This window comes from Eurosta solidaginis, chromosome 1 (assembly GCF_040869045.1).
Source record: "Eurosta solidaginis isolate ZX-2024a chromosome 1, ASM4086904v1, whole genome shotgun sequence".
Classification (NCBI taxonomy): domain Eukaryota; kingdom Metazoa; phylum Arthropoda; class Insecta; order Diptera; family Tephritidae; genus Eurosta; species Eurosta solidaginis.
The window spans coordinates 305,615,595-305,632,036 of record NC_090319.1 but is presented as its reverse complement, the minus strand read 5'-3'; the positions used below and the strand labels follow the sequence as shown (position 1 = coordinate 305,632,036).

At 36.7% G+C, this 16,442-nt stretch overlaps 1 protein-coding gene across 2 annotated transcripts in view; it reads left to right on the top strand.

The window, feature by feature from the left end:
- The window catches only part of Klp98A (kinesin-like protein 98A), a 91,379-nt gene that overhangs the window by 60,565 nt on the left and 14,372 nt on the right, over positions 1–16,442 (top strand). Inside the window, exons 3-11 of one of the 2 annotated variants that reach the window (XM_067761366.1) lie at positions 1,862–2,175; positions 6,124–6,293; positions 6,354–6,780; positions 9,623–9,859; positions 9,921–10,433; positions 10,490–10,663; positions 13,930–14,052; positions 16,047–16,160; positions 16,241–16,419. In XM_067761366.1, coding sequence (XP_067617467.1) covers positions 1,862–2,175; positions 6,124–6,293; positions 6,354–6,780; positions 9,623–9,859; positions 9,921–10,433; positions 10,490–10,663; positions 13,930–14,052; positions 16,047–16,160; positions 16,241–16,419 — 2,251 coding nt within the window. The remainder of the gene's footprint in view (positions 1–1,861; positions 2,176–6,123; positions 6,294–6,353; positions 6,781–9,622; positions 9,860–9,920; positions 10,434–10,489; positions 10,664–13,929; positions 14,053–16,046; positions 16,161–16,240; positions 16,420–16,442) is intronic. The other variant, XM_067761368.1, reaches the window with a different exon arrangement.

Sequence of the window (16,442 nt, the reverse complement as noted above, 5' to 3'; positions counted from 1 at the left end):
GTTGAATATGAATATTTCTTTTAAGCGCCCAAAGGGTAACCCCGCCCCTGTAGTTAGCTTAAACTTACACTGAAAGTACGGGCCTTACTTTTACGGACCCCGTGGTGTGGTGGAAGCGTGCTGAACCTACCACACTGAAAATCCTGGGTTCAACTGCCGGGCAAAGCAACATCAAACATTTAGAAACTAGGTCCCGTCCCATTTGTAGGAAAAATTGGAATAAAAGCTCGGCCTAAATCTTTTCGGAGGTATATCGCGCCTTGCATTGATACCAATTTCACACAGAAACTTAGGTTAGGTTGAACTGGTCGGTCCATGAGAACCTCACGTTGACTGAATGAGTCCATAGTGTTACCAGACGTTTGTTTAACGATCATCCTGACAACCCCCATCAAACACCAATACTTTTGTTATAAAATAACTGCGTCCTTTTCACACAGGGCCACGTGCTTCACTAAGCGAGCATCTGTCAGCAGCCCGAAAACAATACTACGCTTTTACAAAAAATAGTTAAATATATAGCAGCCGTTTCATCCAATCAAAGAAAATGCATGCGCAACTACTCAAACTCAACCAAGTGTGTTCCTATTTTTGAAAAGGTCATATTGTCATTTGCTGCAAAAGCAGCGAAAATTAAATTTTGAATTTTTTTTCTGTGTTTTTCTATTTTTTGTAAATTATTGAAAATAATTTATTTATTTATTAAAATAAGCAGCGGGATGATGCAAGAAGCAGTGAAGACTTGATAAGTGACCTACGGTTCACAGCTCGAATCATTCAAATTTGAGTTTACATCACTCTGACCAAACACCAGCTCCAAATTTTATTTTCAAAAGGGCCAAAATCTTACCTTTGTGTTAGAGTGAAATACTTGAGCCGTTTTTGATGCCTATGTTGAGCTGAATGCTAAATTCAAACTATAGAGTCAAGCGGGGCAACGATGATGATTGCTAAAAGTATAAATTGACCAGAAACCCCGTCACGGAGGATCAATTCACGCTCACTCTGTGTTTCTGAATTTTATTTTGGTCCGAATTAGAAATGCTGAAGTGGCGTCGTAGATGGAATAAAGTTCAGATTATCCTATGAAGACTCAATGTGGTCAAATATTGTGACGAATCTTAGCATCACTAAGCTGATACTAAATAAATAATCACGCAACAATAAAAAAACATGAAGCAGCCACTCGTGTGTACATAAACATATCAATGATCATTTACACACATGCATACAAGGCAACGAAGAGATACTCACAAACACATGTCATCATCAACCGAAGTAGTACTAACGCATACACCCGCATATGGCTATAAGATAAAGATAAACTACAAATATGCATGTATATAGAAATTACCAAGCAGGAGATACAGCAGTTCTAGAAGGCGAAACGTCTAGACTTTAGTAGAAATATGCGAATGAAGCAACGGAGAGTATAAAAACAGCGCAAGCTGAGTAGTCAGAATCGGTTTGATTTAAACGCGCTATCAGTTGCGAAGTGAAGTATAATTGTACTCCCAAAGCAGTCTAATAATACAGAATATATATTCAATACAGAATATTGGAGTTATTTATTCAACAGTTTAGCGATTGGAACGTTAGCCGAAGGTTTCAAATAAGCGGAATTTCTCGAAATTCGTTGCAATATGAACTTCAATTACTGTGTAACACCCCTTACTCGCCTCCAACCGAGTCCTAATTGTACATGTGATACTTTTGATCTTGCTATTATCGTATGAAGGGACACCAGAAGAATTGCTCATTTGATTTATGTATTAAGGCCACCATAATGTACATACATATATCTTTATTCTTCAAAACGAAAATATAATTATGTTACCTTTTTTTCATTTTCAATTTACAGGCTACAATGCTTGCGTATTTGCCTACGGTCAAACTGGTTCGGGCAAAACCTTCACCATGATGGGTATGCCCGATAATCCTGGATTGATACCACGCATTTGCCAAGAATTGTTTGCACGTATGCGTGTCGGCCAGGAGTCAGGTACAGGCTATAAAACGCACGCAAGTTATTTGGAGATTTATAATGAGCGGGTAAAGGATTTGCTTGGACCACGTAGTGCAGGACATGGCTTGCGCGTTAGAGAGCATCGCACACTAGGACCATATGTTGAGAATCTTTCACAGCATGCAGTTGCGAATTTCGAAGAAATTCAGGTAAGAAAATAAATGAAATCTATTTGATTTTCCTGGCAGCCTATATGGCTGTGCCAACAGTCTCACGTTGTGATGGAGCGATACCAGTACTGAGTAGTAGATACTTATCCCCACCAGCGGGTTATGGGGCTTAGAATATACCCGCGGCAGGTATGCCTGTCGTAAGAGGCGATTTAAATACCAAACTGATTCAAGGGGTTGTGTAGCACAATGCTTTCAAGGGGTTGCCAGCGCAATTTATAGCTTTCCAACCCAATTATCAACTTCACCTACCCGTGGCGAATCCTGTTTCCTTAGCAGCCGCAGCTCTGGCGACCCCAAGATCTATATCCGGCAAAGGACTATGAACATCGATAACACTCCCCATTTATTTACGAAGTACTGAGTAAAGTGTCGATACTTTACCTGGATACTTTCCCCCGATACTTTACGAAGTGCCGGTGGTCACAGGCTCAAGCGCGGTATCCCGACCATAAGAAAACGCGCTAGAAATTTTTTACTTTCCTTTGTAGTCCAAAGTTTCTCTTCCAATTAAAACCTTGTTTTTTTTTCAAATGCCATGAGCGATCAAAAATCGACCAATCTTAATGAAATTAAGTAAGAACATAGTTTTTATGACAGCAAGTGTTGTATAGCCTCTTACGGAACTCAATATTTGAAAATGTAAACTCAGTTTATTCCAGGTTTTACATCATTTAATGTTCGTAACGTTTCTCTTTAAAGTTATGTTTAGTAGGTACGTGGGAGCACACAGCTGGGTATAAAATGTTCGGTTTCCGAAGTACTCACTTGGTTCGAGTGTACGCGATACCTTTTACTGAGTATGAGTACTAGTATCGATACTTTCATTCGAGTATATCGATAAAAGCTCTATCCCCTTCTCCTACTGGAGAAACGCCCCAGTGCTAAAAAATCCAACGGAGAATGACGCCGAATATCGTTTTGGACTATTTTTGAAAACAATTTCGAGTTTTGAAATGTTTCGAAGTTGTATTGCTTGAGACGGCTGCCCAGCATACTGAAAATAATTAAGATTTAGAAATATTTTCGAGGTTGTATTGTTTAAAACGGTCGCTTGCCATAGAAAATTAGTTTCGAAATATTTTCGAAGTTGTATTGCATGCCTGACATACTGACCTAGGCTCAAGTCCCGGGAAAAGTGACTTTAAAAATTTTTGTTCTTAACTCTGAGTGCATTCCTGCCCTGAAAGGCTTCCTAACAGATGCCGTTCAAAGTCGGCATTAAACATGTAGGTCTTACCAATTTTTAGTATAAAAGCCATTTAAGAATCTCGCCGAATATAAGCTCAGAATAAATCTTAATAATATTTATATGTATTCTCTGAAGTTTGTGGTCCACAAAATTCTAGGTCCGAAGGCAAAGTTTGGTAGCCGAAATATAGTGTGCTTGTAATATCTTCAGTTATAATTTGAATTTCGAAAAAGCTTTGAGATTATATTTTTCACTATTCCTCGTAAATCATCACATACAATTGCAAAGGAAAACCGAATATGACATTTACGATAAAAAATATTGATTTTAAAAACTTTCGAAATTCAAAATATTTTTGAAAGTAGTCAAAGGTTTTAGTTTTTTTTTCTCGGACGTTGTCAAAATATTTTTGAAAGTAGTCAAAAGTTTTAGTTTTTTTTTTTTTTTTCTCGGACGTTGTGGCAGCGCACTGCCCTCAAGTGGCCCCATGAAACCAAGCTAATCCTGTTTTAATTCATACATACTTTTTTTTTTTTTTTTTTTCTTTGAGAGGCAGTGGCTTCTTAAGCGCCGAGATCTAAAATCACTCAGCTACAGAGAAACTCATCAGCTGAGAAATATAGATATAAATATAATTTTTTTAATTATTAAGAGAAGATAGAACCATCTTTTTTATGGCAAAGAGCAAGTCCGAAACATCAATTATTCTCGAGTGAGAGTTATAATCTTCACACAAACATAGAAAAGGTTCGTGTAGTTGGAAATTGCTTCTGCATTGTTTAAGAATTATAGGTTTATAATGCCTTGAAACTCGGCATGTAACATTCAAGTTTACTTCGTTCAAAAGAAGTGGGCTTGAAATCGATCCATTTAAAAGTATAGCCATAAATAGTACACCTAGCATTTCTCTACGACTTGCAAGGCTAGGAAGATTTATTAGTTTTAATCGATTAGTGTAAGGAGGGAGATTATACGGAGAGTCCCATTGAAGATTTCTCAAGGCGAAAAGTAAAAACTGTTTTTGAATTGATTCTAGTCTATCCACATGAACTTGATAACGCGGATTCCAAATTATCGATCCATATTCTAATATCGGCCTCACCAATGATGTAAAAAGGGTTTTTGTAACGTAAGGATCACTAAACTCTTTTGCCCATCTTTTCACAAATGCTAAAACTCCCGTCGCTTTATTGACTGTGGCATTAATATGAGGGTTGAAACTAAGTTTGCAATTCATTGTAACTCCCAAGTCGACAAAAACATCAACGCTTTCCAGAGTTTGGCTATTAATTGTGTAGTAAGCTGGCTGTATGTTCCCACGTGAAAAACACATGGATTTACATTTTTCTATGTTGAGAGGCATAAAATTCGCATTACACCAAGTAACTAAGCGATTTAAATCCGCCTGGACTACAGAACGTTCTTCAACCGACGCCTATGACTTAAAAAGTTTTACGTCGTCGGCATACATTAAAATTTTAGAATATTTTATAGTTGTGGAAACTCGTTTATAAAGATCAAAAACGGAATAGGACCGAGTTGGCTGCCCTGAGGCACACCGGAGGGAACGTCGATGACATTCGAAAAAATGTTTTTAAAAATGACTCTTTGAGTTCTACCGCAAAGATAGGAGGAGATCCAGCGAGTTAGGCCGGGTTGAAAACCAAGCAATTCGAGTTTATAAACAAGTAATGAGTGGCGTACTTTGTCGAATGCTTTGCTGAAATCAGTGTATATAACGTCGGTATGATGATTGTTTCTAAACCCATTAAAGATGTGAGTTGTAAATTCAAGCAAATTGGTTGTGGTTGATTTGGCTCTACAAAAGCCATGCTGAGAACTATCTATCAATGTAGAAATCGAAAATGTAAGGTGATTAGTAACGATTGCTTCGAAAAGCTTAGGGATAGCGGAGAGCTTTGCTATTCCACGATAGTTTTCAATAGACGACTTGCTTCCTTTTTTATGGAGTGGGATAAGGAAAGATTCCTTCCAAGCCGTCGGGAAAATGCCATTTTTTAAAGAGAGGTTAAACAGATCAGTAAGGGGCTGGTAAATGTATTCCGCACATTTTTTAAGAAAACATGTTGGGATCAAATCGGGACCGTATTTGAAGGATTCTTTTAGGGTCTTTAGATGTAGTAGAACATCTTCAGGCAGCAAATGTGGGGCATATATTGAGTTACTAGAATGGAGCTCATACGGATAATTTGTAGGTGATGAATCAACCACAGCTGAGTAATTAGAGTGAAAGAATTGAGCGAAGAAGTTTGCAATCTCTTGATCGTCGCTGGAAATGCTATTTCTAAATTTCATGGCAGAAGGAAATCCGTTAGTTCTGCGTTTAGAATTTACGAAATCATAAAAATACTTCGGGTGGCAAATAATGTTTCTTTTAATTTTACATATGTAATCTTTATAACACTTTTTATTAAGTTCAAAATACTTATGACGGAAAATAGCGTACTGTGCATAATGAGAATGTAAACCGTAATTGTAAAATTATTTGTTACTGTTGAAAACCTATATTTTGGACTTTTTTCGAAAGTAATTTCAATTTCGAAATTTTTTCGAAGTCATGTTTGATGATGTAAAATGACTATGAACCTCGAAAAAATTTTGTGTTCGAAATATCTTTATGTATGCACATGCATTCATAAAAGCTATATATTTATGTTCAAGTAAACGCGTAAATGAATACCTCAAAATTAAATTTTTTTTACTATCCCCAATAGGAATGCATAGCGCGTGGAAATATCCAACGTACAACTGCCAGTACAAATATGAATGATACCAGCAGTCGTAGTCACGCTATATTCACAATAACCTTTGTACAAGCTGTTTTTATGAATGATATGCCCAGTGAAACAGTTTCAAAAATACATTTGGTGGATTTGGCTGGCAGGTAAATACCCTAATAAATATTCAAGCTTCATCTTTTATTAAATTATTTTTTTTTTAACAGTGAACGAGCTAATGCTACTGGCGCTACTGGTCAACGCCTGAAGGAGGGTGCGCATATTAATAAATCGCTAGTGACTCTCGGCAGTGTTATCTCCGCATTGGCGGAGCAAACAAGCACAACAAGTACATATACTCCCACTGTTAGCCCTGTTGGTACAACAAAACGTATTCTTTACATTCCCTATCGTGATTCCATACTTACATGGTTGTTAAAGGATAGTTTGGGTGGTAATAGTAAGACAATAATGATTGCTGCACTCTCACCGGCCGATTGTAATTATAGTGAAACCTTAAGTACTTTACGTTATGCAAATCGTGCTAAGAATATAATCAATAAACCGACAATTAACGAAGATACAAATGTTAAGCTAATACGCGAATTACGTGAAGAGATCAATAAGCTGAAATCTATGCTAAACGGTGATATTGTAAGTGTTACATACTACCTATATTTGGTAGGTTTTAAAAAATACCCTGCAGTGAAATTGCCCAAGATTTTTTGTTGACATGTAAGAATTGAAAAGATTGGACTAACCATATTCATATAGCACCACCTCAACAAAAGGGTCGTTTTGCCCTTGTTTTGTAAAGTTTTTGAAAATATTGATATTTAGGGGTCGCACTGTGGGGTATTTGATCAATCTAGCTGGCCAAAACTAAAACAGCAGTTATTTCTGTTAAAAAAGTGGTTGTCTCACTTCATTGTTATGAAAGGAAATTTGTGTTCCGCGCGCAGAATTACTTGGATCGAGCCTCCAGTTTCGGAGGGACCAGGGGTCTTTTCTTGTCATTACATGAGATATGTATGTCAGTATGGGTATGGGGTTGGCATTTAGGGTTGCCACCTCACCTTTTTTATATTTCTACCATCTCGAAAACGGCTTGACAGATTTGAATCAAATTTAGTACATCGATATAGTATTACTAATACAAAGCTTAACTAGATTTGATTAAGGCTAAAGAAGTGAACAAGTATTTAGGTTAGACTGTACATTGCTTTTTAATCCAAAAATACATCGAACTGCACACAATTTTTATACAACTTTAGATGTGCGCGGTTAGCTCCGTTGACATTGCAGATGGGTTTTGGGGTATGTATACTATTCAGTGGACATCTAGGAACGCCAGGAAGAGTATTTAAAAAAAAAATTGGAATATTTTGAGAAAATCGACTTTTGGCCAGCTAAATTGATCAAATACCCCACCGTAGGTTGTTGTTGTTGTTGTTGTTGTAGCGATAAGGTTGCTCCCCGAAGGCATTGGGGAGAGTTATCGATGTGGTGGTCCTTTGCCGGATACAGATCCGGTACGCTCCGGTACCACAGCACCATTAAGGTGCTAGCCCGACCATCTCGGGAACGATTTATGTGGCCCTATTTAGCCTTCAGGCCATTCCCTCCCTTCCTACCCCCAAGTTCCATGAGGAGCTTGGGGTCGCCAGAGCCTCATCTGCTAGTGAAACAGGATTCGCCGCGGATAGGTGAGGTTGACAATTGGGTTTGGAGAAGCTATATATTGCGCTGGCAACCTGAAGAGTTCCGCTACACAGCCCCTTGAATCTGGTATTTTAGTCGCCTCTTACGACAGGCATACCTACCGCAGGTATATTCTGACCCCCTAACCCGCTGGGGGCCCCCACCGTGGGTCGCTAGAATGTATAAATTGGTAACACATGTGAAGACTTTATTAGGAAAAATTAAAAACAAATTAAATTCAGGATATTTACTACGAATAACTTTGTCAGAAAGCTAGCTGCTTTAATTGTTTCACAAAATGATTACGTTCGAGTAAAATGATTATGTTCGCCTTAGCTCGATTGTCAGACCATTTTGAACATCCACGCCACCGACTGCCTTACACCCCAAAAACTTGGATGTGACGTTCGATCAGGATCTACATTTTGGTGAGCATGCAGCCGCAATTGTACCGAAAATCCAGAGCCGCAATAAAATCCTCAAGTCTTTCGCTGGCAGTACTTGGGGTTAAGATAAAGAAACGCTCATTACCACTTACAAAGCAATTGGCTCGCCGATTGCATGCTATGTAGACTACTCACTGGAAGAAGCTACAGGTCTGCCAAAATACCGCCCTCAGAACAGCCACGGGCTGTCTTCTTATGTTCCCAGAACACCATCTACATAATGAGGCGAGAATGCTCCCCATTAGGGAGAGAAATGAAATGCTAACATGAATACACAGAAACCTGGACACCCCAACATACATCTGATTGATGAGACTACACCGGCCAGGGGCTTAAGGAGTCATCTCCGTAAGCATTATGAGGAAATACGGCACCTGAGAACACAGCCGTATGAAGCTAAAAAGCACAAGCAGGTCCTCAGTGAAACCCATAAACAGACGTCGGAGCTCTATGCCAGGAATTGCGCGGTGAATCCTGTACTCAAAGTACAATACCCAAAACTAGGAGGAGAAACGCACCCTCCTAGGGAAACGCGCGTCACTCTAGCTCAATTTCGATCTGGGTACTGTAACAAGTTAAACTCTTACCTATCCAGAATCAACCCCGACATACAAAACATATGTCCTGCTTGTAATGTATTCCCACATGACACCACCCATAACTTTAACTGTATTGTGGAACCAACGCCTCTAACAGGCTCTCATTATGGTCCAGCCCTGTTGAAGCAGCAAGTTTCCTTGGACTCCCGTTAGAGGGCATTGATGACAATTTGTGATTGGTCGCATCTATTGGATGGCGCGAAGCCCTGCTACAACAATAAAAACAGCTAGATTGCCAATCGCAAAAATACTCATCCTGATGTTGTTGTTGTTGTTCTTGTTGTTGTTTCTTGTTGTTGTTTCTTGTTGTTGTTGCTGTAGCGATAAGGTTACTCCTCGAAGGCTTAGGGAATGTTATCGATGTGATGGTCCTTTGCCGGATACAGATCCGGTACGCTCCGGTAACACAGCTCCATTAAGGTGCTAGCCCGACCATCTCGGGAACGATTTGTATGGCCACATTAAACCTTCAGGCCATCCCTCTCTCGCCACCCCCCAGTTTCATGAGGAGCTTGGGGTCGCCAGAGCCTCATTTGTTAGTGAAACGGGATTCGCCGCTCGAAGGTGAGGTTGACAATTGGGTTTGGAGAAGCTATAAATGCGCTGGCAACCTGATGATGTAATTTTTTCTTCATCTCGATCTAAAACCATTCAAGTTGATATCGCGTCCGGCAGGGTATTAACAATAAAATCACATTAACAAATCTTAATTATTCGCACATATTCTGCTTTTCATACTTTTGTTATTAGAACACTTTGCAGCCTTCGTTGAAGGTCTTAGAAGATCTACAAAAAAAAGAAGCACAAGAAAAAGTTCTAACTGAAGAATGGACTGAAAAATGGAAGGAAGCTCAATCTATATTGCAAGAACAAAAAAGTTTGGGACTACGAAAGTCTGGACTTGGAGTTGTTTTAGATTCGGAAATGCCACATCTCATTGGCATACATAATGATATTACTACGGGTGTGACTTTATACAGTTTAAAGGTAAATAAAACATAAAAATATAGCATAATCAATATGCATTAATTCATTCATTACATTGCAGGAAGGTGAAACACATATAGGAAATGCAGATTCACATATGCCACAAGATATCGAACTCATTGGTGATGGTATACGCCCGCAACATTGTAGAATAATTTTAAAAGATAGTATTGTTACTTTACATCCCTATCCCGGCGCACAATGTTGGCTAAATGCACATCTCATCGATGAACCAACACATATATCACAGGGCGATATTATCTTGCTTGGACGCACCAATATTTTTCGTTTTAATAATCCTGCAGAAGCGGCAAAACTACGTAAGGATATATCGCGTTCACAACTTGATATGTCACGTTTGTCATTGATTACATCTTCACGTGAAAATTTGTTGACGTCAAGTTTTTTTTCTGATGATGATTCAATGAGTGGCAGCTTGAATGCATCGCCATTTAAACGCAGCGACCGTCAATACTATCCAACAAAACCGATGTCACGCGATGATCCAGAATTGCAAGATGAAAATCGTAAAATATTAGAAACTATAGAGAACGCTTTGAAACAATTAAATATTGTGAGTAGTAGTAATAGTATTTTATCAATTAATTTTTATTTTGTTCTTGCTTTTAGGAACGCGTACAAATGCACGATCAGTACAAAGCAAAAGTTCGCAAATTAACCGACGAGCTTCAGCGCTTAGAAATTCAGGAAATGGATAGATTAGAAATTTTACGTTGTCAAGAGAAGGAATTGCTTGCCAGAAGAGATATGTTGCTGTGGGAAAAAAACAATGAAAAAGTGCAGGTGTGTAATTTAAAAATATTTTTGAATGCGTATTTTGTAAGAAAAAAGAGGGATACCTACTAGACCAAATATTATGAATTGATTTTTCCAGTATTTGTGTAATACTTTTATTTTACTAAAGTTAAGTGTGTTATTAGTAAATTTATAAAGTTGTACATTCGACTGGGTCAATTTATTAACCGATATCGCGCGAATTTTCGAGCCTGCGAAATTTCAGTTTTTTTTTTACTTTTTTTCGAGTTTAATTTTTAAGGTTTTTTTCATGACCTACTAAAAAAAATTTCATGTATACTAGGGCGGGTCGATTTAAAAATCGCTCATTGCTCTGTGAAAATCGTATTCTAGGGATCAAAATAAGAAGCTTTGCCGAAGGAACCATACCTCTAAAACGAATTCTGATGTCCCCCCCTTTGGGTCGAACTTTTGGGTAGGGGCAATTTCAATTCTACCTGCTGTGTCTTGTGGTGGCTTAAAAAAACAACACAAGCAATTTTACGATCTGCAATTGTGTCGCAGTGATACCTTCATTTTTTAAAACGGTTGAATAAAAAACCCACACAACTATGTTTACGGCATGCAAATGCATCACAGTGATGCCTTGGTTTTAAAAGGGGGTTGTAAAAACGCTAATTTCTAATAATTTTTTTTTAATTTCTTTTCTATTACTAAGTTAAATTCATTTTTTCATTTACATATGTTCTGACTAAATAAATTTCTAAAGAGAAAAATAAACTACAAAAAGAAAAAACATAGGCATTTCAAAGTGGGATTTTGCAAAATTTGCCCCTACGACCCAAAGGGGGGGGACATCAGAATTCGTTTTAGAGGTATGGTTCCTTCGGCAAAGTTTCTTATTTTGATCCCTAGAATATGATTTTTACAGAGCAATGGGCGATTTTTTTGCCTCCCCACAAATCGACCCGGCCTAATGTATACCCTGTCCGACCCAAAAATGTCTGCTAAAGACGTTGGCGGTAACAGTTTTTTGAAAAATTTTAAATTTTTTTTAGTAGGTCATGAAAAAAACCTTAAAAATCAAAGTCGAAAAAGAGTAAAAAAAATGAAATTTCGCAGGCTCGGAAATTATTTTTTTGGGTATGCATAGTGGAACTTTTCTTCCTGCGCCCAAATCCTATCGAAAAATCGATGGCGCGATATCGGTTAGCTTTCGTCCATAGAAATCGACCCATTGTACATATTAATTGCTAATTATATTGTCATCCGCATATTTTGGATGCTTTAATTTTTTTGTAGTAAACCACTTAACGGTTTGCATAAGTAAAATTAAAATTTCTGTTTTCAATAAATTTCACTCAAAATTGGTAATATTCGAAACTATTGCTCACTGAATTTATGTAATAAAAGTTAATAATATTGATGTTTTAGGAATTATACTTATCTCTTTTATTTTTTTACTAAACTATATTGAAGTTTAAGTTTTAAATTTTCACGCAACCTGTTATGTTTTCAATTTGCATATGTTTGTGATGTTTTTTATACTCAGCTGAGCAGAGCTCACAGAGTATATTTTGTTCGCATAACGGTATCCCGTAACGGCATAAACTAATCGAGCTAGATATAGACTTCTATATATCAAAATGATCTGGGCGAAGAAAGAAATTCATTTAGCCATGTCCGTCTGTCCGTAAACACGATAACTTAAGTAAATTTTGAGGTATATTAATGAAATTTTGATATGTCAGTTCCTGGGCACTCATTTCAGATCGGTATTTAAAATGAACGAAATTGGACTATAACCACACCCACTTTTTCGATATCAAAAATTTCGAAAAACCGAAAAAGTGCGATAATTCATTACCAAAGACGCATAAAGCGATGAAACTTGGACACAGAATAGAAAATTAGTAAAATTTTGGACAATGTGCGTGGCACCGCCCACTTTTAAAAGAAGATAATTTAAAAATTTTGCAAGTTGTAATTTGGCAGTCGTTGCAGATATCATGATGAAAATTGGCAAGAGCGGTACTCCTATTACTATATTTGTGATAAATAAAAATTAGCAAAATCGGGTGACAATTTTAAAAAGTGGGCGTGCTTTTGAAAAAAAAATTTTTAAGTAAAATTTTAACAAAAAATTTAATATCTTTACAGTATATAAGTAAATTATGTCAACATTCAACGCCAGTAATGTATGGTGCAACAAAATACAAAAATAAAATAAAATCTCAAAATGGGCGTGTCTCTGCCCTTTTTCATTTAACTTGTCTAGAATACTTTTAAAGCCATAAGTCGAACAAAAATTTACCAATCCTTGTGAAATTTTGTAAGGGCATAGCTTCTATGACGATAACTGGTTTCTGTTAAAATTGGCGAAATCGGTTGAAGACACGTCCAGTTTTTATGCACAGTCGACCGCCTGTCCTTCCGCTCGGCCGTTAACACGATAACTTGAGCAAAAATCGGTATATCTTTACTAAACTTAGTTCACATACTTATATGAACTCACTTTATTTTGGTATAAAAAATGGCCGAAATCTGACTATGACCACGCCCACTTTTTCGATATCGAAAAATTCGAAAAATTAAAAAATGCCATAATTCTATACCAAATACGAAAAAAGGGATGAAACATGGTGATTGGATTGGTTTTTTCACGCAAAATATAACTTTACAAAAAACTTTGTAAAATGGGTGTGGCACCTACCATATTAAGTACAAGAAAATTAAAAAGTTCTGCAGGGAGAAATCAAAAGCCTTTGGAATCATGGCAGGAATACTGTTCGTGGTATTACATATATAAGTAAATTAGCGGTACCCGACAGATGATGTTCTGGGTCAGCCTCACATTTTGGTAGATATCTCGAAAACGCCTTCACATATACAACTAAAGGCTACTCCCTTTAAAACCCCTCATTAATACCTTTAATTTGATACCCATATCGTACAAACAGATTATAGAGCCACCTTTATGGCGATATCTCGAAAAGGCGTCCACCTATAGAACTATGGCCCACTCCCGTTTAAAATACTCTTTAATATCTTCCATTTGATACCCATGTCGTAAAAACACATTCCAGGGTTACCCCAGGTTCATTTTCCTACATGGTGATTTTCCCTTATTTTGTCTCCAAAGTTCTCAGCTGAGTACGTAATGTTCGGTTAAACCCGAACTTAGCCTTCCTTACTTGTTTTAGTATATTATAGTGTATTATTTTGATAACTTACTAATTAATTTGATTTAATGCTTATTTCGTATATTTTATTATAATTTAATTAAAAATTTTTTATGTTTATTTCCAATATAGATTGATATCGTTTGTAGACAGATTGCAGCATTCCAAACTCAGCTTGATTCGAAAAAGAGAGATTTTTCCGAATATGTTGCTAAAGAGTTACAAGAGTTGCAAGATTGTGGAAAATTTGATGAGGTTTGTTCTTAAATGCCTTTTTAGTTATATTCGTGGAGCTATTGTTTTTTGACTTGTAATACATATATGTTTTTAATATAAAAAATAAAAATACTTGGCGCGATTTACCTCCGAGGAGATTTAGGTCGAGCTTCTCTTCCGATTTGCGGCGTCCTACTTTTAGATTTCCCTACAAATTGGCAGTACGGGACCTACATGTTTTATGCCGACTACGAATGGCATCTGCAAGGCAGATTAATTTTCACTGGGAAACTAAACTAAAAACTATTTTCTAAGTTTTAATGTTACTTTTCCCGGGAGTTGAACCCAGGACCCACAGCGTGATAGGCGTAGCAGGCTACCATCACACCACGGCGGCCGCCGTGTTTTAATATAGTGATATATATTTGAGTCTTTTAAGATTCTTTTTCAGAACAGTATATATATAATTTCAGAATTTTTCCGGACAATTTAGTGGTTATTTTTGGACAATGTCAGGACCTCCTCTGCATTCATATAATCTCGGCCCTATTTGTGGACCATTTTAGGACTATTTCGTGATACTTTCTAGAACGTTTTTTGGATCAAGTCAAGATTTTCTCCGGATAATTTGGTAGCTATTTTGGGGCCCTTTTGTGGCTTACTTAGAATAATTGGAACAATTTCCTGGTAGTTTCGAGATTGTTTCAAAGATAATAACGCGGATTTTTCGGCACCATTCTAGGATTGTTTTGTAGATTAAATCGTAATCGTTTGTGGAATATTTTAAAACGGTTTTCGGTATAGTTTCAAGACCATATCCGGATCGCGTCTGAATTGTGTTTGAGATCATTTCGGCACTATTTCGGAACAATTTCGAAATAATTTCAAGATTTTCTCAGGATAATTTCAAGACTATCTCTGGATATTTTCGGGATTGATTGTGGTTTAATTTCGAAACCATTTCGGGGCTGGTTTTAAAGGTCATATTGCGACTATTTCGGCTTCGTTTCATTATTATTTTAGGTACCATAAGATAAAATTGCTGGACTATTTTGAGATGGCTTTCAGAGCAGTGTTAAGACTATATCCAGATCATTTCTAGATTGTGTTGGCGATAATTTCAGGGGTATTTCTGGACAAGTTCAGGATTTTGTGGTATTGTGTGCGGTATCATTTCGGAATTGTTTTCGGTATTATGTGAAACGAGTCGGGCCCGTGCGCATCTTGCGAAACCTATATAAAAGTTTTATCAAATATCAAAAAAATCAGTTGTTCTATCAATCAATTAAAACAGCTTGCTCTCATCTAGCGTATGATAGCAACTGACGGTAATGCAGTGCAAATATTCACAATAGTGCCATAGTACAAATAGATTTCTTTGTGTGCTCACAATCGTTTATTTTTAACAAATTATTTTAATAAAATATAGCTAAACAAAAGCTCTACTACCAAAATTGCCCAAAGCTCGCTAATAGCCCAAATCTTCATCCTTACAACCAAAGCTTTATTTATAGATTTGGTTTCCAAATAAGAGCGAAAAAGGGACCCGTACATAAAAACAGCAATATGCTGATATTTTGATCTTATCTACAAAGCATTTCTAGATTGATTCAGATTATTTTGAGAAATTTCGGAAATTGTTTCTAGAGTCATTCCGGGAAAGTTTGCGGCTCAATTCAGCACTGATTGAGGGTAATTTCAACGCCATTTCATTATTTGTTTTCTGGTCCATTGAGGGATTATTTTAGGGATCATTTTGGGGCAGTTTTTCACTATTTCGGATTGTTTCAGGTTCATTTCAGAACCATCTTCAGAATATTTTCGGATTATTATTTTTTATTATTTCAAGACAAATTTGGGAGCATTTCGCGAAAGTTTCGGTATACTTTTGAGACTGTTTTTTTTTTTTTTTAATATATGAAAGTCCCCGAAAAATATTGTGAGTATTTTAAAAATTGTACTCTTCCATTTTGTCTATGAGCTACTGTATTTAATTTAATATAGCAAAAATACGATTATTTCTTTTTTTTTAGCTTGGCATTAAAATAGAAGAGTTCACACCTTTATCTGATCAGCTGTTGCTACAAGTAGCTGACTCCTTAGATTTGTTTGCATCACAATTTATTAAAGATACAGTAAAGCGAAATGTAAGTGTCAACAAAATTCATATACTAGTTGCTTTTGTAGTACCACCTCATTAATATTCATACTAATTTTTGACTTTTAGAATGATGAAATTAGAAAATTGGACGAAAATATAACAGAGAAAGAGTGCATTTTGAATGAAAGTACAAAGAAAATTGCACAAGTGGATGAAAAAATCTTGCAAATACAACATCATTTGGAAAAATTACGTGAAGAAAGTGAAGCCAGTAGCTCAAAGACGCTAAGACAGAAAAAAGCAGAGTAATTAAAATTTAAATAAATTT